The sequence below is a fragment of the Rhodamnia argentea genome, chromosome 11 (assembly GCF_020921035.1).
Source record: "Rhodamnia argentea isolate NSW1041297 chromosome 11, ASM2092103v1, whole genome shotgun sequence".
NCBI lineage: Eukaryota > Viridiplantae > Streptophyta > Magnoliopsida > Myrtales > Myrtaceae > Rhodamnia > Rhodamnia argentea.
In genome coordinates, this window is record NC_063160.1 from 23,005,944 (window position 1) to 23,029,485 (window position 23,542).

Below are 23,542 nucleotides of genomic sequence, written 5' to 3' on the forward strand. Positions count from 1 at the left end.
AGGTTTAAAAATGAATTGAAATTTTGCATGAAACACGTTTAGAAAACACTCTTCGGTCTTGAAAGGGCATCCGTGGAAACATCGAAGTAAGTAAGTTCTCGGAACCTAAATTTCTCTCATTGAGTAGAATCAAATAGTTTTTCCTGTTTGCTGGATAAGGTTTTCGGTCTACCTTCCTCAAAGACGAGTGGCGACTCTATTTGCATGTACACATACACATGCCACCGATAACACTAAGATCGAATATAATATTCCCTCGTTATGATTTGATATGAGCCTGTTAGGACCCGAGCTAATCTGCAATTACACAATAACCCAACATAGTCTCTCTTTTTTTAAGATTAAAATGACTTGTTATGACACGACAATTAGACAGAATATCACAAAAAAAAAGTTATATGCAATATGCAATATATTATATATGAGAATCAATATGAATTAATTTTCAATTAATTTGAAATGTAGATTGAAATTTTACAAGTAACTACATAATTATTTGACTTAAATGAAAAAAATTGGGAAGAAAAATTATTCTCGAGAACAAAAATTTTGTTTAGTTACCAAATGCAATTTTGTTCTAGGAACAGAAATTTTGTGCAATTATCAAGCACATTCTGATTCTCTAAAACTCATCCGGAGAACAGAATTAGAAAAATCAATTCTAATCAGAAACACCTTTTCGGATTGGAATCGTTGCCATACAGGATGGCCTTAATTGAAGTCAAGTGGCCGAAACAAGGTCCCTTTTATTTCGAAGAAAAATAATGATTTTTTTTCTTTATCCAACCAAAAAAAAATGTCTTATTAAAAATTGTTGTTTGTATCTCTAGAGAAAATTAGTTAATGGAAAGTATTTATCCTCATTCTATATTTCAGACATTTTTGTTGATGATGAATGTATTTTCAATTCAATCATATTATTAATAATGCAAACAATCATTTTTTAGAAAATATTTGTCATAAAATCATTGAGTTTTCGTGAAACAAATGCATCCTAATTCCTAAAACATCCTCAACCATCCAACTGCGGCATCATCCACGCTCCTCTTCTAAGTGGCTACACCGAGTACTTCGCAGGGCACCAGCTCCACCATCTCCAATTAAGCGATTCCCAACGGCTCAAGACGTGAGGATTACAAAGGTTTAAATCATCCAATGAACCATGAATTGATCCCTATCTTCAGAAAATGATTTTATACATCAGGAGCCCAGATTCTTTGCTTGACTCCGAACATTCACAAGATCTGTTTCAAGTATGCATGGAAACCAAACTGTACATCAGTACTCACACAATATACAACCAACCGCCTTTGCTAATCGACGACAAGGCGGTCTCTCTCTTTCACATACATTGTGACTGCAGCTTTGTCCTAGAAGGGCACATACATATTTACAAAGATCCTAATCTGTAATCTCTATCTACGTCTTTTACACTTGATGCTTCACTGAAATGGATAGTACAATTATAGACAGAGCCACTATGAGTAGGATCTGATCAATTTGAGGTTTTGGAAAGTTCGAGAACTAAAGAAGTAGCCGAAAAGCAATCCCGCCTTCGTTTTCTCCGGTGGTTTGGGCGAAAAGTTCCAGTTTTGTTTCACCCGCAATGCATTCTGACCAATCTGCTTGCAAATTGAATCGATTATCTTCGGATCAACAGGGTCACCAGTCACATCCGTCACATAAAACGTGTCTTTGGCTTTCCCGCCTTTTGTAGTTATTTCTGCTCTCTTTATACACAAGCTGTTCTCCCGAAATATCCGGGTAATATCCGAGAGCAGCCCAACCCGGTCGGCTATGCACAATTCCAACTGTAAACCCTGCATGGAGGTGAAGATGAATTTCTGAGTACATCGCGGTAGGTATGTTTGACACTATGGGAATTTCATCCAATGAGGGTCAAAAATACCTCGGATGCCCGCCTTTCAATTGCCGCTTCAAGACACTGTATAATGCGCTCTCTTTCAGCTTGCGAGCCAATAGGGAGCCCATCGACATGCCGAATATAGAATTCCTAGAACCATGACCATATGGAAAGGATTAAGCTGAAATTCAGTGAATAATGAACATGCAAGTCTAACAAAAGAAATTGTGCTGAAAAAGTCTAATCTGTGGATATGATGGATCATCCAGAGAGACGTGTGAACGACAATGTCAATATTATCAAACAGTTGATGTAATCACTTAGTTTCCTCAACTATCCTAGCTCAATAAAAAAGGGCAAGGTCCTCCATGTCACCTGGTAAGCTTCCTTTCTCCCGGTTTTCACCATGCCGTGGAAGACCACATACTGCATATCTGTTAGCGTGCAGACAATGTCGAACAATAACTTTGGTCGGTCTTTCGACCTCATAGTGACGATGGTGTAATCTCTCTCATCACAGTCCATAATAGTCACATGGGGTCTCAGGCTCTGATCATCAGCTTGTCCGACACTACTGCTTTTGAACCTCTGGTAGTCCCTATCAGCAAACATAATCTGATGTAACCTTCTCTCCCTACTGGTAACACCGGGAGGCGAAAGAGTTGTCTTGGCAGTCTTCATGCCGTCGTCTCCTTTAAGGATATTGAAGAGCATTTCCTTGATTTTCGCGAGATGCTCGGGATCTTCGATCGCACAACCAGTGGAATCGTCCGTGACGTGAACAACTGCCGCTGCCCGGGCATTGTGAGTCCATATCTCACCGTTTACTACATTGCAGTGGAGGTTCGTGAGAATTGCACAAACTTCGGACAGTAGACCTGGCCGGTCAGTTCCAGTGAGTTCAATTGAGGTGTGTTCTTCGGAGGGCATCACGCCCACGGACCCTCTCAGTGAGGGAGCGAAGCTCGCACTTTTCTCAATTCTCTGCAAAATAAAGAGTTCAAGTGAGATTAAGAACCATCTAATCATGGATGTATATGGTGAAGACCATCCACAACACATTTGGTGCTGTTTTAGTCATCGAGACAGCCACGTAAAAAGATGTAGGATGTCAAATGACGGATAGGAGTAGTGATCTGACTTACCCTCTTAATATTTTCGATGACTTCCATGTCTCTGATTTTCTTGCCATCACGATCCACAACATGAAAAACTGAAATTTTGGACAACAGAAAAAGACAAATAAGAGAGAAGATTGAGAGCTTTAAATTCTTCGTTGACATTCAACGACTTAGAGAGAGAGAGAGAGTCGATCTCACCATCCATGAACCATCCCCCATCAGATGATATGTATGCTTTGGTTATGACAAGATTCAAATCCGTGAGCACTTGGACAACTTCTAGGAGAATCCCATGTTTGTTAACGCTGTCAACCTGAAAAACATCCAATGTTCATTTAGACAGATTCTTAGTGTGAAGGATGCAAAAGGAACCGATTAAAACGCATCATGACTTCATAGGGAAAGTCAAGAACCCGATCAATCTCGCTTACGAAGCACAAAAGCAGACAGAAACCGAGAGGTTCACCTGGATAACCGTAGCATCTCCGGAGCCATTGTGGTCAACGACGACCCTGCAATTACCGCAGTGAGACACACAGAAAAACTTAAAAATCATCCATAGAGAACATTTACATGGGAGATGACCAGTACTAATCTTTATAGCAGTAATACTAGCACCCCCGATCATAATAACTGAGTTGAACGAGGTTGCGAAGCCGATGGAGTCCGTAAAACATGTGGTATGAGGCAATGGCCCTAATAATTCCCAGTGAAAAAGATTCCAGATGAGCAGATACAACTTTCGAGACGCTCATCGAGCAAGTTTAATGGGATTCGCGTTGACATTTTAGACGAAAGCACATAGGGAGAGCCCAACTATATACGACACGAATTTGAGAGCTAATCACCCGAATATCATGAAACTGCACAAGGAAAAGCATTATCACTCTCAACAATCGCTCCAACCCTCTGATCAACTTCGTCTCCGCACGAATTTCACTCAAAAAACGGAGCATCAAACCGACAAATCGCTCTGTTCTGACCGAAAACTTACGAAGCCATAGAAGGAAAACACTTGCTCGCCAACAAGCAGTTCGTGACACCAACGTTCGGGTTTTTACTAAGGCAATGATCAGATGAGGTACAAAGCTACAAGTCCTCTCTTGCATCATGACGGTCATCAAATTAGGATCTTTATCAGGAATTACCACACAAAATTGGCTTGATGATGTCAAGATCAGCTCAAATCCTAAAGGGCTAACCAGAAAGCGAACACCATAATCCCCAGAGACCAAAAAACAGGGAGAAAGAGAACATCAGAAAGCTCAACACGAACGCCAAAACCTGTGAAACTGAGCTGAAGATGGGGAGGAAGAAAGAGGAATGGGGGAAGTACCTCGGCGGGTTCATCCTCCTGATAAGCTTCGCGTACTCGTCATCCATCTCGCAAAAACTCCCTCTCTTGGCTTCCAAGAACGCCAACAAGACCTCCCAAATTACCAAGAAAGGGAGAACATCTTGCAGAGGAAAGACCAAAAGTGGGTTCTGAGATGATCCAATACGATCCTGTTGTGACGTGGGCAATTATGGCTCCTCCAACATCCGCGGAATAATTTAACCAGAGAGAGAGAGAGAGAGAGAAGCCTAGTACGACAGAAGGACTTGAAAGAAAATTGCCTTTTCTCCATCTTTATTTCTCAAATTTGTGACTCTTGGTGTGGATCGAAGGATGATTTTGCCTCAAATAAAACGTTCCATCAGCGGGTAGCTTTCATAAGGGTCAAAGTTAGAGCTCTCTGAGTAATGATATGGATCCTGGAGGTCCAAGAACATCACCAGTGATTTTTCTGAGCACCTCATTAGCATCTTCTATGTGTATCCGGTTGAAGACATGTCATCTCTATCGACAACGAAAGATTTCCAAAAAATCGCTTTTTTCCGATATAATCCCAAGTGTTAACTTGTAATCCCGTTTTTTCGAGGAACAAGAACTCGATTTCATTATTTCGACAACATTTCTCGAAGTTAAAATCACCATAAGTCACATCCCTCTATTTCAAAAATGGCTACAATAAATAGTTGCTTTGTCACGTGCCTTCACGATTTGGGTATCACGTCTGTATTTGCTTATCATGAATCATGCGCTTGATTCTAGGTGTGCCGAATCTTATCTTGTGTTTGAATCACAATGTCTCAAACCCAGATTACGCTTAAGGCAACATTTGTCATTTTGTAGATGGATCTTTATATGAGACGAGTGAGAAAAAATTACACATATGGTGAAGGTTAATCGAGCTAAATCTATTAAAGAAAGAACCTCAAGCATTTTGAAATTTATTAAAACAACACGGTGCCACATGCGACGGGGGTTAACATGGATCAGACAGTTCATTAAGACCGTCAGGCTCGGTCAGATTTAAGCCTTGCTTTGATCAACTTGGTGTGGAAAATCTGCTATTCTTTCGCCAAAGTTATGAGAGGACTCGGTTAGGAACAGGGCCTAAATCGGATCCCGAGCTCGATCGGTCATGGTCATTACACAGTCAGGTCGACTGTTCAGGGTCTGTACAAGGACACGTGATAGTGGGGGTGTCACTGAGGCATTGGCATGTGACTTCTGCATTCTGGTCGCTTTTTGCGTTTCCAACGCACGTTTTTTTTTCTCGTTTCATCTCCCCTCCTTTTTTGTCCAATCACGTTTTGAAAGTGGTCATTAGTAGCTGCTTTTGGGTTAATCTAGGGGTGAGCAAATTGGATCGGATTGATCGAGATAATTTGGTCTTTCAGGGGCCAGTCCGGTCCTCGATTTTAAGTGGATGGGATCGGTTCGGATCGGATCATTCATAATATATATAATTATATACAATTAAAAAATGAAGCTTTCATTTGTTTTTAATATTTATTTTTCGAGCTATTTCTATTGTTAAACTATACATTCTTGAAACTCGGACAACCCCTCAATATTATGAATGCAGTCTATCCTATTTATTATGGTCTTTTCCAGTGTAATGTGTGGTGAGTGTACGCCGACGTGTTCTTTCTAGAAAGAAATGATTCAATCGGTTCATTTAATATAGTGATAACAATTTCTTATTGTTTATGCATTTTGATCGTTCATTTCAATGAGTAGTCCCGTATTTTGTTTCGCACACTTGCTTGGATGTGAAATCCGTTCGGTGAACAACATCACTATTAGTAGGTCTTTGCCAGCTAGGTTTGTTCGATTCTGTCATTTATATATCTCCATTGTGTCAACGGGTTAGACCAATGTCATTATTAAGCCTACCATTCCGTGAAAGACACGCCTTTATTATGAAGGTGAGTAAACCGAACTAGTGTGGTTTTTTATTCAACCGGGGGTATAGATTGTAAAATAACATGCAATCGAAGCATATTGTAATTCAAGGGTTAGATTTCTATAAGCAAGTGATATTAACGGTACCACCGGGCTAAGACCGAGACCGGACCGGGACCGACAGTCCGATCTTTGGTCTTGAAAATTTGGGAACCGGGACTACTGGTTTGGTCCCTAGTTCCATGCCAGGATCGAACCGGTCCGGACCATGCACACCCCTAGGTTAATCCCACTTAACTAACGGATAAACTCTCTCTCTCTCTCTCTCTCTCTCTCTCTCTCTCTTGATGGGAGTGCGCATTAGAAGCCCAATACCTTCGGGTGGGGAGATCATCAAGAGGGAACCCAAGTCAAGCCCATTAACATATCCAGTCAAACCACTTTTACGTAAAAGTTTAAGCTAATGAGTTGTTGGCCAACATGAATTTATTAACTGTTTTACACCACTTCGATTCTCCGATGTAAAATTTCTTTAACACGACTCACTCACAAGTGTTTCCTCACATCTCTCTCTCTCTCTCTCCGATCATCTGTCCACTTATTACAATATTTTCTTGCCTTTCCTTGGTACTTTGTTTTAGATTTCCGGGATTTCATCATTTGTATGTTGTCCCATGCGAGCTCTCTTAAGTTTAAAAAGCGTTCCTTCATGCAAGCTCTCTCAAGTTCAAAAGTGTTGGGTTATGGTTTATACTCTCCATAGGAAAGTATAAAGATCCTAAAGAGGCAGCGTAGGGTTTTAAGGAGGCAACACCCTTTAGATGCTAAATGGCTTTTATAATTTGAGCTTGTACTTTATTAGTAGTTTGTATTTGGGCCATGAATAACTAATTTTATATATAATTCGGTGATATGTATACTAAAAGTCCTAAAACTTGTCATGAAAGTGCAATTAAGTCCTAAAACTTTCAAAAATTGCAATCAAATTCTAAAACTTATCAAATTTATGCAATTAAATTCTTTCGTTAACATCGTCAATTTGACTAATAAAAAATGCTGACGTGTATTATTTTTATTCAAATATCTTTTTAAAATATATTAAAAAATAAAAAAGAAAAGTTAAACTTTTATATTAAAAAAAAACTAGAAATGCAGGGCTAGCCGGGGGGCTGTCTCTGCCCATTGTCAAAGGAGCCGATGACCTTCACCGAACTTGGGTTAGGGTGGCCGGGCCTTGCTAGGCTCGAGCTCGGGCACCTAAATCCGGGCGAGGTCGCCCTCGCCCGGGGCCTAGGCCTTGCCGGTATTGCTTAAATCTGGGCTCCCTTGCTCGGGCCCGGTGAGGCCTTGCCCCGGTTGGTTGAGGACCGTCCACCCTTACCCTTGCTCGGCGGAGGTTGTCGGCCCCTTTGGCGATGTACGTGGCGGCAGCAGCCCCTACCAACGAGCCCTACTTGTCTCTTTTTTTAGTTTTGTATATTTCTATAACATGTTTCTTTTGTAATTAAGAGTTGTAACAAACATGTGTGATGTGCTAATTATAGTGAAATCCTGTCAAATGTAAAGACGTACCATGATAAATTTTTCTGTCTCGATTTTTCTATCTTGCATTCGGTCTTTATTTCTGAATGATCGTGAGCCTAATCTTAATAAAAAGATGCTCCTATTGAGACATCTATCTTCACCGATATTTTAGTGATGACGGGTGCAACGTGTAGATGCTCCTTTCGACTGACGTAACCAGGCCAATCTCGTCCCCACATAGTCATTCCCCTGTCGCTATTGGAGCGAATACCCCAAGCCATCAATTGAGGATCTCCAAATAGTTTCCCACCCACGCCTAACACCACACACCCTTTTCAGCTGATGAGCTACTCAAAAATATTTTAATCGCCTTTCAGAGAGCAAGCCATCTTACTGGCGGAAGATAATTGGCAACATCGTCACCAAATCTTCCTAACCCTAGCGAACAACGTGTGGATCGCAGTCTAGTCCGACCCTTTTAAGCCGAAGAAAGTGCGAGCTCTTCAATTCGATTTTCGAATCGATGCGAGCCCCGTGACAAGCCACTGCGAAATAATCTTTCACCGATCATTTGCTATTTGTATCGATGAGTTGCCTTTGATTGTATCACGAGATGGGCTTCATTCGGTGTTCGGATGTCCGACGTAAATAAAAATCCTAGTCGGCCAACTTGGAAAAAGGGCAGTCCGACAACATTAGAATACAATCATAAAAAGAAGAAATGGAAAGATTTTGCAAAATTTGATTGGGATACTTTCTTTCCCCTGATAACAAATCTTTGCTTAGTGGTGAGCGGACACATCACCGCACGCCTTGCGCAAGTTGAACTCTTCTTTGCTTGCTAGCCACTAGCCACGCTAGCCTAGCCACATATGAAACCCATCAACTTCATTCTCTCTCCAGATTACCTTGCTTTTCAAGAGCCTCTGGGGTTTGATCCCCTACCGCTAGAATCACCGAAAGAGAAACTTAAGACACTTGATTCCATCGACGAAGTCAAAATAGGAACATTTGAGTTTTGCAATTATTTGGCATTTCGTCTATTGAAAGACAAGGAGTGACAGAGAATCCGTGAACGTGGAGCTTCTCAGGCAACAACCGTCCTGCAATTTTGTTCTTGCGTTAGAATAAGATTGGATTGTGTGCTTAGAATTGTCTGTTTGCACCAGCAGGTTGCTCCACATCTGTTCATGAACTCGTAGCTTCTCATGTCTTCCCAATTGTGGTCTGTGGGGTTCAATGTTCGATTTGACTAGTGATGAGAAACCACTGAAGAAATGGATAGAGCTATAGAGAGTTCAACATTTTGGGGTTAGAAGTTAGAACATTGTGAAATTAGTACGATTTGTATTAGCGTCGATTATGCGATTGTCGATCTTGAAGAGATTAGCTTAGTGATAAGTTAATTCGTTGATGACTCCCTTGATTAAGGACCAGCCCTAACTTAAGATGCGATTTCAAAGAATGTGGACCCTAATTCAAGTTAAACTCCATTGATTTCAGTTTGGTTCTGAACCGATGAAATGATCTGTCGATTTACTTACATGATTTCTATCCATCAATAAAGTGAAAAATATTGATAATAAGTTTTAAAGACATTAAAGATTGAGTAAATGAGCATTACTTTTTTTTTTTTTGTTTGGGTTTCACAAAAAGTAAAGAGCAACGATGCTGTGGTTTTTCATTGTTAATAAACTCCAATAAAAAAAACAACTCTCATGAAATGACACGACAGTTTTTCATTGGGTGTTGAAACGAGCATGACTGTATTATGATCATCAATAATAAATAAATGAAAAACGTAACATCACCTAAACGGGAGGGGAAACATTTACTCCGACTTCGTGTCCACATGGATCAGATTCTATCGTGGTCGTTACGAGCCTCGCACGTGAGTCCCACGCGATCAATGAGTAAGTAAGATTTGTTCGGGTCTATGGATCCGGATATAGGCAAGAATTCATGTGATAAAAAACAGTTTTAGCGAGATCATCCAAGCACGTGTGAAAAATTCCCAAAAAGCGAACTAGGATTACTTTGCGAGGACAAACAACGGGCCGAACAAAACGTTGTCGCGGGGCAAAATCTACGGGTCTAAGAAGTTAAACCGTGCCACATGTCCACGTGAACGGATCGATGACATTGATGGCGGGTGGGGCTGACCATGCTGCTCTCCTTGGAGATATTTCATGGTCGCATAATAGTGAATCCATGGGTCGCCCTAGGATCGCGCACACTTGTCTTCCCGACTCTTCGTGGGACTTGAATGAATCGAATCTTGCGAGCGCCGCCCTTCTTAAAATTTTTTTTTTTTTTGGGTCTAAGCCGCCCTTCTTAATTGACGAGGCGAACAGGGTGGGGGGGGGGGATTAGTGGTGGATCTTACGGCGATTTCCCTTTCAAGGTCTGGTGATTCCCGGACAGTCCAAAGGCGGCTCGATTCCTTCAATCACGGCGTGCTGTAAGGAATAGGAAAGTGATCATCATTTGCACTCAGGCTAAGAGCTAATTAGATTGCTTGTCAAGCCTTCGTTTGGGCCTTGTAGTTTTTGCCTTCGCTCCTCTCCGTTCCTAAAATCCATAAAGCCTCGAGCACGGTAAGCTCTTCCTCGGCTAAAGGAATCACGGGATCCGGAAACCCCACGCGAGGCCCGCTTGACCTGAAAGGTCGCGTGCCTCAATGCAACCGAGGCGGGGGTATGCATATTGCGAGGCCCGCACGAATGTCGCCTCCTACTTAAGCGCTTCGAGTGTGGAGGAGGAGGATTCGACACTTTCGAGGGAGTGCAAACGCTCGTCCTCCCTCCTACGATGTAAGAGACGCATGACTAATTCGGCTAGAACTTTGATGCTTCTTTATATCTACATTTAGCTTGACCAATTGAACTCAGATAAAACATCAACCGTGTCGGTCTTTTATGAGGAACTAGGGTTTGCAATTGTACGGATAGATCAAGACCATCACAGCCCAAAGAAAGATCGGACCTACATTCAATCCTCGAAATGTTTTAAGAGAACCTCTTTGGTTCAACGTTACCTAGTGGGAACAAAATTTACTGAGTTCGACCAACAACGATGCAACATTGCAACTTCACTTTCATATCTGATGAGTCATCAATCTAAGTTTGACCGACCCATTTCTTGTTCTTTCTTTTTCTCATCTTACAAACTAAAACGACGACAAACAAGTGCATGACAAATATAAAAATGCAAATTTTCTTTTGCCTCATCGCTCCAGCAGCAGATCCAGATGTGAACACAGCAGCGCTTCCACAGAGAGAGAGAGAGAGAGAAAGTCAAAGACTAGTGTCCATATTCAACATGTCTTTGACACCATCTTGAAAGGGAAGTGAACATCGACCCTTGAGATGAGATTGTCTGTAGGAGATCGGAAGCGATCCCGTTGATTTAGCTAAAATCATGGGGAGCTCAGTACAGAGTGAGCTTGAAATAAACAGTCAACCAAGTTTCCAGTTCACTGGATGCTAAAGTATCTCAAAAACTACCTACTCTGCATTTACCATGATGCATTGGGAGGAAGAAGAAGAACGTCACAAGCATTGCCACATCATTTTGGTGCACAAAGTCGTATTAATACATGAATCGGAGCAATAAACCTCAGAAGTTGCAAATATGAGCGACTCGAACATGGAAACTCAGCCAAAATTCATGACCACAGGAGTTTGGATGTCTAGGAAGCTGATATGCGACTACTGCTTGTTTTGAGCTTAAAGAGGATTGTGCTCGTTTGCTAGCATATGGAAAGGGAAATATCACAAACCAGACATGCCAAAACAACATCCCCCTTTGAGTGCAAATTCAATAAATTCTTAGAGATGCCAAATATTTGGGATCTTACCATGCCATTCGAAACCCTGATCAAGGAATGACAATGGTGAACATTTTTGACTTCACAAAGAGGGAGGATCTAAATAAAGAACTTTTCTACAGCATTAAGATAGTGAACAGAGACCCAGTATCAGAAAGTTCAACAACAAATTCGTCAACAACAACAAAGCATTAAAAATTTTCAGTAATTATATCATTAATGTCCATGTCTGCGAGACCACTACAGCTTCTCTGCCCAGTAGATATGCTTTTCCGACGTCAGCTAACATTTAAGGATGATATTGATCGTGTAACATGACCTGATAATCTATATTATATATAACATAACCAACTCTTCATGAAATTCAAGGCAAAAGCATGCAATCGGTGCCCACAAACTCGACATGAGGGACAATCTATCAAAAATGATTGCATAATGCATAATTAAAGGCATCAATAGATCAATCATATCTATGGTTAGAACAGCATTTTCCATCAGCATATACAATAGTTCCTTTAGCTAAGGTTGACAATGAATTGCTTCTTATCTTGTGCTTAAAAGAAAGAAGCAAAGACAAAGGAAGGTCCAAATAAGAACAGCTGCGATCATGGCTTAAGTAATGGTACTATTTGCATCAAAGTCCTTTAGGCTCGGGCTTTACTCTCCAGTATGAAGTATCTAATTTGCTATTGAGTTGAACTTCAAGGGACCAATGAGGTAGAACTTGGAACCTAGGGAAACCAGGACCCAGCACAGCAGAAATATATACCACCGAGTTAAGCTTAATCTGTTCCTTAGAAATTCATCGCAGGAAGAAATACCACTAAGTTAGCCTTGGATCCGCTATCCCGATCATGATTTTCCTACCACAATTCCCTACGTGAGACTTCCATGACAATATTTGCTTCAAGCTTTTTCATACCTTAGAGCTAGATTACAAAGAAAATGCTGACATGAAAGAACTTAGCAAAATTACACAAATTCTAACTACTCCAGTCTTTGATTTCGGGCTCAAGAAAATTTATTTGGTTGATGCAGAGGTTTACTTAGAAATTACATAAAAAACATGATGCAGGTGTCCATAAGCCACCAGAGTAGTATCTTTAATATCACCACTTTGCTGACATAGAAAAAGGATGCCAAAAAATTTGAGGTAGAGATATGACATAATAAACAAAACAGCTCCAATTACAAGTGAAGAGTGATATGCATTGGAAAGCAAGATGATAACAACTATTGAACGATCATTCAACGTGCCAATTGAAGGGCACCAATAGCACAGTTCTGAAAGAAATTTGGCATATATGATTATGGATCACTCAGATTTCACAAACGAGCAGATCGCCACTCCACTGAGGCCTAGACAGAATCAATGACTAAAGATGGATCTCTACACTATCAACACACCTCTGAAATAAGTAAGAAGAAAACCTCAAAAGCTCAAACCCAAGCTATTTGCTTGTGCAACCTCTCATCTGCAAAAAGGACAACACAAAATAAAAAACCACATGAATGATCGATAAGAAATGCTTCTCCAATCAATGAAAAAAGGATCAAGTACCAAACATCCTTCGATTTACCTGTATATGGAGACTCAAAGCCAAGAAATTGGAAGACATTTTTGGTGGAGGCAGACCAAATCCAGTTCCCTCGGGAAAGAAAAATGTGTTCCATCTCCAAAAATATGAACTCACGAGGTACAATATAGAAGAAACGCCATTAAGACCCAGAAAAACACACATCTTCCCCAAAAAAACTCCCCTAAATTCCTCCTTTTATCTCGAATTTTGATAACCATTTAAGAGATAAAAAATCCTCTACTGTCCTCCTGACCCTTGAGAATCATCCTTAGCTGATGATTGCTGCTGCTGGTGTTGATGTTCTTGATGCTGCTGCTGCTGCTGTTGTGACCTAGCTTGCTGACCCATCTGTTGATAAATCTGACTCAGAGTCTGTGGGTTCAGCACCCCAATATGACCCTCTTGAGCTGACAAACCGAGCTCCAATCCAGGCAACTGCTGATTACTCATACTCCCACTCAAAATTGAGCTGAAACTCATGTGACCCATGTTAGCACCTGCCATGTCGAACCCTGGGAACCCGATCTTCGGCAAGTAATTCGGCCCCTCGCCCCCCAAATTCGCAGCAGCAGCAGCTGCAGATGTCGACGCCGATCCGAACCCGAACCCTCCGACCCCGGGCCAGATACCCGCCGTGACGTGGTGGGGCCTTCCCAAATTCCCGCCCCCGCCAGCCATTGCCCAGCTGTGCCTGCCGCCCGGCCCGATGCTCGGCCCTCCCAGGTCGTCCAGCTTCTGGTGCAGGCCTGCCGATATGGAAGCACCCTGCTGTGAGACGGAGCTGGCGGCGCCTGCGAGGGCGGAGGCCGGGATGGTGCCGGTCCCCGTGGCGGCGATGATGGAGGGCTCGGCCTGCTGGAGGAGCCACTGGATGGTCTCGCCGTCGGACTTGTGGCCCAGCTCGCGGGTCAATTGGAAAATCCGGGCGGCGCAGAGGGCGGGCATTCGGATTCTTCGGCCCCTGCCCTCGACCTTGGTGTGCCGGTCCTTGTTGGAGCTCCGCTTGGGGGCTAATTGCTTCTTCTGCTCGTTGTCTTTGTCCGCAATCAAAATCTGAAAGTCTTTGATCTCTGCCGGTTTGTTCTCTCCCATAATCTGAGGCGTTCTTTGCTGCTGCTGCTGCGGCTGCGGCTGCGGCTGCGGCTGCTGGTGGTGGTGGTGGGACTGAGGTAGGCTCAAGAAACTGGGCACTTGGTGTTCTTGATGTTCCCGCTGTTGCTGCTGTTGTTGATGATGATGATGGTGCTTGGAGCCCTTGGGATCCATGAACAGGGCCAAAAGAGAAGAGGGTGTGCGTTTCTCTGTCGTTCCGATTGAAGGGAAAAAGAAGAAAAAGAATGACAGAGGAAAATGAAAAAAAAAAGGTTTTTTTAGACTTTCATGAGCTTTCACTGTTTTTGGCAATGTCCGACAGACCCAAGAAACTTAAATTTAATCCGGAAAACAAAAGAAGAGAAAAGACGAATACTTTTCTTTGAAGCTTTTACTCCGGGGGGGTTTAGCTCAGTTTTACGTTATTTGTCGTTCCTATTTCTACTCTGTTAAGACAGAGCGTATCTTGTGCCTTTGCCTCTTTTCCCACTGCGGACAGGGTTCGTTCTTGACTGGTCCGAAAGCGAAACGCACGACCCAACTTTCAACTGTCGAATTTGCAGCCCCCCACACACACCCCGAAACCCCAAGAAAGTGTTAAAAAGAAGAAGAGAAGCAAATAATAGAGCGCGAGTTTCCTCCCGGAGACACCGTAGGGAAAGCTCCCCTCATTCCCACATTCCCGACCCGACTCCATCGCTCCTTACCTCGTTCCTCCCCGACCACATCCGATTATTGCAACGACCGTGTCCTCCAGAACGAGAATCGACCGCTGAGGTGGAGGGCTGCTGCGGCGACACGTGTCGGGTTGGTGGTGGGTTTTTGCTTCTAACCCACTCCAGGCCCATCATCCTCGAGAAGGCAGAGAGAGAGAGATGCTTAGGAGATGCTCGTGATGATAATTAATGTATGGGATCGGAACGGAATGACATGAAACCGCAGGACATGGATGGACCAGACCAGACCGACCGGACCGGACAGAGTACGTCGTCGCTTGCTCTGATTTTTACTTTTTTCCTTTTTTTGGGGGTGAGTGTGGGTTTTGCTAGCATAAAAAGGGAAGCTTTAACTTGTCTCACTTTTGCTTTGTCTGGGTGGGCCCCAATGGGCCTCGATGGGGGAGTTTCATGGGCCAAGAACCCTCGGAAGTTCCATCTCCAAGATCTCCGTGGGGTTCTGTGTGGGATCTAATATGGGACTTCGAGCTCATACCCTGGCACCCTGCGACTGCTGCGTAGATGAATATCTGGAGAGAGAGAGAGAGAGAGAGAGAGAGAGAGAGAGATTCCTACAGCTTATTTTATAAGGGTGGGAAGCAGATAAACAGGTGGAGAAAAGTACATGAAGCTCCACGAATTACTCCAATGGACAAAGATGCCACCATTTCATTTAAGGCAGATAGATGATAACCCCACCCTTTCTTTAATCCCTCTGTTTGGAAAACCGCCTTTTAATATTCTCCCCACATCTTCTTTTGGTATCTTAGCTTCATATTTTATATCTCTGAATGAACAATCTTTACATTAGTAAGTGATTCGGAGGATTAAGTTACTTCGAAGTTTAGCCGCCGCCGCGATGTCTTCTTTTCCCATTTTTTTCTTCCAACTCGAGAGCCTTCCCCGATCGTAAATCCGGGATCCATCACTTTTGGCCGAGCAGATTTGTGGAATTTTTTTTTCTTTTTTTTTACCTTCCTTTGATCCCTCACAAGCTTTCCCACGAAAAGAGAGGAAAAAAGAGAAAAGAAGGTCGAGCTGGTGAATTTATTTGCATGTATTCATCACTCCTAGTGGCGTTCTGCGGATGAAGCCCTTTGGTTGTGGACTTGTGTTCTGGTCCGAAGACAAATTCAAGAATCAAGTCAATGATGATGAGGCATGGCCGGTTGAATTGCTCGTCAGAGCTATTTTTCTCACTATTAGATAAGCTACCAATTAAGGGATAAGCATGGTTCCAACATAAAATCTAGAATTGGATCAGTAGAGAATTTGTCTAGTTCTAGATTTCAGGATATACAAAAATTGAAGAACCGGTTTTGACGGACGGGTTCCCGATAGCTAAAACCTAGAACTCGTAATTTGGAACTTGTAACAAGTTTTTGTGTTTTTCTTAGTGCACGTCTTCGCACGATCCCGCCGTATTCCATGTGTATAATATGGAACCACTAGATCAAGCTTCCATTTTCCGCAATATTTATGACTAAGATTTTTGTTTTGTCAATTTTGTACATTTATTTGTGTGTATAAATATGAGTTGTGGTCAGTAACTTATAGCGTTAAGCGGTGGTTTTTAAAGTTAAGCGCAACCGTTCAATTAAGAATAGAGGTTAAACCCGTGTAGATCCTAAAACTTGTAACATGGTAGGTTTCGGGTTTTAGGGTATGTATAGTAGGTTTCAAATTTCAAAAAATGATGAACTTGTTCCGATCGATGGGTTTTAAGCGAAATATGTATGAAACCTGAAACCGCTCACCTCTACTATCAATTCAACGTAAAGGGAGAGCAAAACAGATTGAGTTAAAAGCCTAGTTGCAAAAACTAAACCTTACGCCGAATATTACTTGGGATTATCTCGCCGACTTTTCATACATTCTAGCTCCATAAAAAAATAATTATGGGCACGAACAAAGAATAAAATGAGTGTGAAAAATGCAGGCGAGCTTACGAATTGTTCTGTCACCATAATGCAGACCCCATTCCACTATCTCCCCTTTGGAATTTTCAAAACTTATCTGCTTTTATCTTTCATCATTAGTCTCTCAACTTGAGCAAGAAGCAACGACTTTAGAATTGGGAATGAATCACACACACACACAAGGGACGGAATGATTGGCTCTTTCTCCTCCTTTTTCGTCTTCTTCCTCAGCTTTATAGCTTTGATGCTGAGAAGACCAATTCGATGAAGATGATGATGGTGATGATGGTGATGATGGGGACTGGGGCTATGTGTGCGTACGTGATTGAATTGGTGGTCACCGGTGCTTCCCATCCTGGGGACAAAGGGAGGCCACCCCCTCTTTCTTGAAAGCTAGCTGTTGAATTTTACATCAACACAACCCCCAATCACACACAACCCCAATTTTTTTTCCAAAGATTGGAAGGGAGAAAAGATAATTGCTTTCATATTAGGGTTTTTTTTTCTTGAGGATCAATCATTATTTTCTAGAGAGAGAGATAGATAAGACTGACTATTTGCATGCATGTTTGATTTGGAAAAAGTATAAAAAAAAATTGTAAATCTACTTTATCGGTATTAATTCAGTCCTAAACCCTTTTTATTTGAACCAATTGAGTTCATCCGATCAATTTTGACCGAAAACCTATGACGTGGACGTTAGCGGTCTTGCATGGTGCGATCATCACTAATATGAATATTTTAATATTTTATTTAAAATGAGTTTCTTATTTTTTTTTTCTATTTTTTCATTTCATTTTGGTCGTTGAGGGTCATTGACAACCCTCGCCCAAAGTCAGCGAGGCTATGAAGGACTTGGGCGAGGGCCTTCGCAGCCTCACTTGTGGTCGACAAGGCCAATGCGGGAGAGGCGGCCCTCGCCCGGATCTGGTGAGGGTAGTGACCCTTGCCAACGGTTGACAAAGGCCAGTAGGGCCCGACAAAAAACATAAAAAATTAAACATTTATTTTAAAAAATTTTATAAAAAAAATATTTTCGTTAGCGATTTCTGGCCAAAATAGGTCAAATGAATCCAATTGGTACAAATGCAAAAGGCTTATAACTAAATTGGCTCAATTAAAGGGTTTATGACCGAACCGGTACAAATGCAATAGGTTCAAAACTTTCATGATACTTTTCCTAACCGCAAATTTTATCAAAGATTGGAAGGGGGAGAAGATAATTGCTTTCATGTTAGGGTTTTTTCCTTGAGGATCAATCATTATTTCCTAGAGAGGGAGAGAGAGAGAGAGAGAGAGAGAGAGAGAGAGAGAGAGAGAGAGAGAGAGAGATAAGGTTGAATCTTTGCATGCATGTTTGGTCATGATCATAAGCCTCTCTCTCTCTCTACGCCTCCTTCTCTTTCACTTCTTTTCAAAAAAGGTGCGAGTGGCGATAAAGCCTTTGGGGGAGATCATGGGAGATGGAGGGAGCACCATGGAATCCAGCTTCAATCAAGGCGGCATCGGTTTGAGTCACTTCCCATCAGTGCCGTGAGATGTGGCTTGATTTCCAAAGATTTCCCCATCAACCAACAAACTCCAAGGAACTTGATCTTGGCAATGTACCATTCGCACAACTTTTTGGACCTTATGGAGGTAAAAGAGGCGAGCATAACGAGATATTTTAAGCCCAAGCTACGCGAGTAACTTCTCGAGTCAAGTTTGAGATTTGCTAATGCTTAGATCGATAAGCTTGCGAGCTTTCTCGAGCACCCGATATCGGGAAATGGTATGCTGTCCTCCGAAACATATATGGAGCGTAGCTGAGTCAAGGTCTAGTTTCTCAATTGCCTTCTGAGCCAAGCTCTTGTAGAGCATGTCACACTCGATCAAGCTCGAGATGGATTTCTAGTGACGAGCGTGTGATTCGAGTCGAGTCGAGTGCTTGAGCCTCGATTACCTCTACTTCTAGATAGAAAAATTCCGATGGATTAGACTGCTCGATTGAAATGTGAAAACTAGCCCGACCGATAATATCTACTTAGTCTTTGATAGATCGCGCTAATCTTATTAAAGCACAGATCTTAAATGGTTTCTAAATTGTGATTGGCCACATACACCACATTAGTCATAAATTAAATCCCCCCATTTTTTCCATCAACACCATTATTCAACATATTAATGGGAAGATTGTCCAATTAGCACTGAACTTATTAAACGAATGTCAATTCAACCCTAAACTTTTCAATTTTATCAGTTCGGTTTTAAACATTTGCACAAAATTTCAATATGCTTTTTTCGGCCAATTTTCGACGAACAACGCTAACGTGGCAATCTGCCACGTAAGACCGACGGGGAAAAATTGCTCGGAAGGATTGCATTGGAATTTCACACGGATATTAAAAACTAGATTGGAAAAAAAAAAATATGACTGAATTGGCATCCGTACCATAAGTTTAGGAGTGATTAGGGTATTTTCTCATATATCAATATAGTTGAACTGTTGTCTGTGACATTGATCGGGTATTTTCACAAAAGAGTAGGCCGACAGTGTTCCTCATCAGTGACGCCCTCTCAAGCACGTCTGCAACCCAAATCAAATGGGCCAGGTTAAGATCTGAAACACGCAATATGAACAGCTCGAACCGGAGGGTCAAGTTTGCTCATGATCTCCCGGTTGAACCTGGGTACGACGTTGTTCGACGTGTGTCCTCGCAGGAAAACCATCAACCCCATCTTCTTTATTCTCAGTAATTTAGAGGGGAAAATGGTCGTTTAAGTCTTTCTGGTCGTGGAAAAGAGATTGCGGTGTTGACATTGGTGTATCAATCAGCCTAACGCGGCCAAAGCTCAATCGCAGTGCAAAATAGCAGACTCGAGCCCCTTTCGGTTATGCCTTTTTCACAATACGATAATGACCATTTTAGTTTTATCTTTATGGGGGGGTTTTCACTAATCTCGGCGCATTTTTAGTGGGCTTCACATCCCACCTGTTGAATTTTCCACCGAAAGCCATGTCCAAAACATGCCATACGGATTGCCTGAAAAATCGATGTCTCTGTTTCTGGCGTAAACGAAGAAAAACTTTCACGGTCAATGTTGGCCAATTAAAATTGTTCGGATGGATTGAATTGACACAAATACAAAAAGGTTTAAGACTCAATTGGCAAAAATAAAATGTTTGAGATTGAATTGACACAACCGCAATAGGTTTAAGACTATTTTGATAATTTTCGCTCCATCCTCCGGGAACAATTCTCAGTTGCTATTTTCTTTCATGGAGCAATTAAAAGCAAGGCCATTCACGTTGGAATAGGAAGGTCCAGCGATGATTTTTTTTTTGAAAAAAAAATATCCCACATCACTTGATAAATGCATCTTATACGTTCTCTTTATACACATATAATCTCCCTCTACCTATTAATGAAGCTTTTGGGTTGGACTGTTTAAATGGTATCGGAGGCCGAGGTTGAGGCAGGTGCTATCTCGCATGCACATGTGTCCACCTCTGTTAATCAAATTCTACGCGCCATGTATCTCAAACTTTTAGGTTAGACTTTCCAATAAATTTTTTAACCTTAACCCAATGGTAAGCTAGATCGAGATTGCGCCTAATAGGAACCACACCCGAAATCTCACACTTCCCGAAAAAAGTGAAATCCCGCTCATTTTGTCAATTCAATAGATTCCTTGTCTATCATGAAAATTGTGTTGCACGCTAGAATATCACCTCGATGGGGGTGAATATTTGATTTTAGCAAAAATTCATTAATTAATACGAATATATGACTATTAAGTTGATTATTGTCGAAATTGATCGAGAATAGAGTTTGAATATTTTCAGTGGTATGATGATGTTCTCCAATGCACGCATATTTTATGGTGATTCAGCTTAGTACAAGCCTATGGTCACTCTCTAACGCTGACAACTTAAGGATCTCAATTTGTAACTCGGATTTTACGGATTTGAGTGATGATACTCAAGTTTCATAGGTCTCACTATCTCACTGTGATCACCCTTTCAACACCTTTCAAAGGTCACAATTTGTAGCTCACAAAAGACATGTATGAAGCTCTCTTCAACTTTTCAAATTTGTGATTCTTGATCTCTCTTTTCTCTTTGGCACATTGGTCTCCTTTTATACTCCACTTTCAATTTACCCCGTTGGATAATTTTCAAAAGATCACTCTCCAATCAACCGTTGGATGAGTTTGCTAAAGGAAGATTGACTAACCGTTGAGGGATAAAATTAGAATCTTTGTCAATTTGATCACCCATACAAACAAATTTTGATTTCCATTAGTAGAATTCTTCGTTTAAGGTGGTAGCTTGACTTGTGAATAATTGCCAATCAATCAAGATGTCAACAATCTTTAAGATTTAAGATCAATCATTTTTTTTATACTATAAAATCCAAGCCAAATTATTAATTGTGATGATATAAGTAATGGGTTTATGTTTGAATACAAATCCATAAATAGACTTTGTAATCTGACGATATTCAGCTTTCGCATAGAGTATGGGGATATTAAATAAATCCCTTGAGGATGTCCACTTATAAGTTCAGCTGATATCCATACTGTAGCTTTGATAATATCCACGAAGTAACCTTTTGAGTAGGATTCAATAAATTTCTTTTCAAGAGTAACACCCGAAAAAAAACGCTTGAATGCATTTACCAGATTCAAGATAAATTAAGAATAATTTTGTCATTTTCAAAATATATTAAGAAGTTTTCACAACAAATTGATTGTGGCAGGACAATTTCCTTTTGTCATGAAGGGGATGTGGAGAATATGAGTGAAATTTTCCGACCAATATATATATATGAGTGAAATTTTGAAAAGGAGGAAGCAGGTGCACCACATTTAATGGGGGGAGCCAACCACACCCCTCATCAAAATTGCTGAGCTGCCATAAAAGAAAGCCACGGGAGAAGGAATCTCTAACTGAATGGCCCCTCTTTGTTTTCTTTTTGATAAGAGGAATGGACCTCACCCATTCCTCCTCTCAAGTCACCATCCAAACAAGGCCTATCCCTTTCTCCTCACTTTCCACTTGAAGAGTTTCGATTTGGTCAATGATCTTTCTATCTTTATTATGTTATCGTAAAAGGAAAAAAAAGAAGAGAAAAAATCAAACAAGTAAAAGACGAAAATGCCCTTAATCAGCTTAAAGATTAGGTCTTTTATTGAGACTGACATACCCACTTCATGCCCTTATTTGAGAAAATGAGAGCATTCCAAATCTTTATTTGGAATTTTTCCGATAAAAATCTTGCAACTTAACAGTAAAAGTACTTTCTTTACATTTTCAAAGTACAATACATAAATTACCCCAGTTGTTACTAGTTAATTAGCCAATTTTAGCTAATATTGCAGCACATCAACTGCTAGTGATAGACAGCCTTCTGAGGTGGGAGTTTTGAGATTCAAGAGAGCTTGAAAGTCCTGGGAAGCATGGATTCCAATTGGGCACGAAGTGGTCCCATAACATATCTACTGAGAGGGGCACAAAGCCTCTGCCGTGTGCCCCATCTGCCAGAATTCTGTAGGGTTCGTAGTGGAATCGGCTTGAAAGTGGAGGGGAAAAAGGAGATTTCTCTTTCACCAACAGAATCAGATTTGTACGTTAGGTTGAAAGTTTCAATCCTTTCAACCAAAAAAAAAAAAAAAATAGGAACAATGATAGCCGACTTCTATGGCCCATGAAGTTTCACATCTTTCTACCTAGGGTTAAAAAAATGAAGTCCCGCATGAAACATATTATCCACTCACGGCTAATCTCTCTTCGATTTAGCCAAGTCTAAATTTCGAATGATTTTCTTCTATCGGTTATTGAATACGGAAAGTCGATTCGCTGAAGAAGCATTTCTCGGTATGACCGGTAAGCTTTGATTTCGAATCCATATCGAGCTTTGCATTGATCATGTTGACTCGTTCCTATAAAAGAAATACGTTCTATTGTCTCCATCGATCTGTCGATTCTGTCCTATCATCACGAAAGCATAATAAGATCAGGCTCATCATGGTTCCTACATCTCTAAAAAAGTTTTCATTTAGGCATCAGTAATTGATAGCAAGTGGGTCCGATCCCCATCACGGACACTTGCCAGGAAAGAAATGTAAATTAGGAAACCCAACTGCTTAATTAATTCAGGAGTATCATTAAAGCACATAAAAATTAAGAGGACATGATTTGAAAGTAGATGAAAATAACCCATCTCCTTTGCTTTAGAAAGCAGAAAACCCGCGGACGCTGGTGCTATAAGGTCGAAGCTTTTCCCCCAGCTAGTGATGTTAGAGATCACGCTTGTTTGGCGTTTAGACCGTCCTTGATTGGGGACTTGGCGGCTCGCCTGGGCTCCACCGAGATCCGAAGCGCGAAACAGTGAGTTCGGAAAAAGCCTGACCTGATCGAAGTTGATCGAAATCGAACCTGCCTTTGCCGAAAAGCAATATGCTACTCTCGCCATTGACGCTGCTTTGGTGAGAAAAAGACTGGCCGAACCAGAATGTGAGGAAAACGCCTGCATACTAACGAATTGATGTGTCTCCCGCATTTTGGGAAAGTGGGTTCATTTCCAGAAGCTGTGTCCCGAGTTTTACCCGAAAAGCTCGAAGTCGTCTTGGGTCCAATCTTCCTGCCCACCTACCAAACTAATACATTCACTCTAATC

At 41.4% G+C, this 23,542-nt stretch overlaps 2 protein-coding genes across 2 annotated transcripts; both read right to left on the reverse strand.

The window, feature by feature from the left end:
• Positions 1-1,191: 1,191 nt before the first annotated feature.
• LOC115729375 (ACT domain-containing protein ACR6-like) lies at positions 1,192-4,566 on the reverse strand. The gene is made up of 7 exons (XM_030659935.2): positions 4,322-4,566; positions 3,452-3,497; positions 3,184-3,298; positions 3,010-3,077; positions 2,240-2,848; positions 1,910-2,014; positions 1,192-1,820 (listed from the first exon to the last, which is right to left on the reverse strand). Exons 1-7 carry the CDS (start codon positions 4,366-4,368, stop codon positions 1,479-1,481), a joined length of 1,332 nt encoding a protein of 443 aa, XP_030515795.1. The 5' UTR covers positions 4,369-4,566; the 3' UTR covers positions 1,192-1,478.
• An 8,289-nt stretch (positions 4,567-12,855) lies between these two features.
• LOC115729372 (transcription factor TCP20-like) lies at positions 12,856-14,554 on the reverse strand. The gene is made up of 2 exons (XM_030659932.2): positions 13,154-14,554; positions 12,856-13,048 (listed from the first exon to the last, which is right to left on the reverse strand). The coding sequence occupies exon 1, from the start codon at positions 14,417-14,419 to the stop codon at positions 13,391-13,393; it is 1,029 nt and encodes a 342-aa protein (XP_030515792.2). The 5' UTR covers positions 14,420-14,554; the 3' UTR covers positions 12,856-13,048; positions 13,154-13,390.
• Between the last annotated feature and the right edge of the window lie 8,988 nt (positions 14,555-23,542).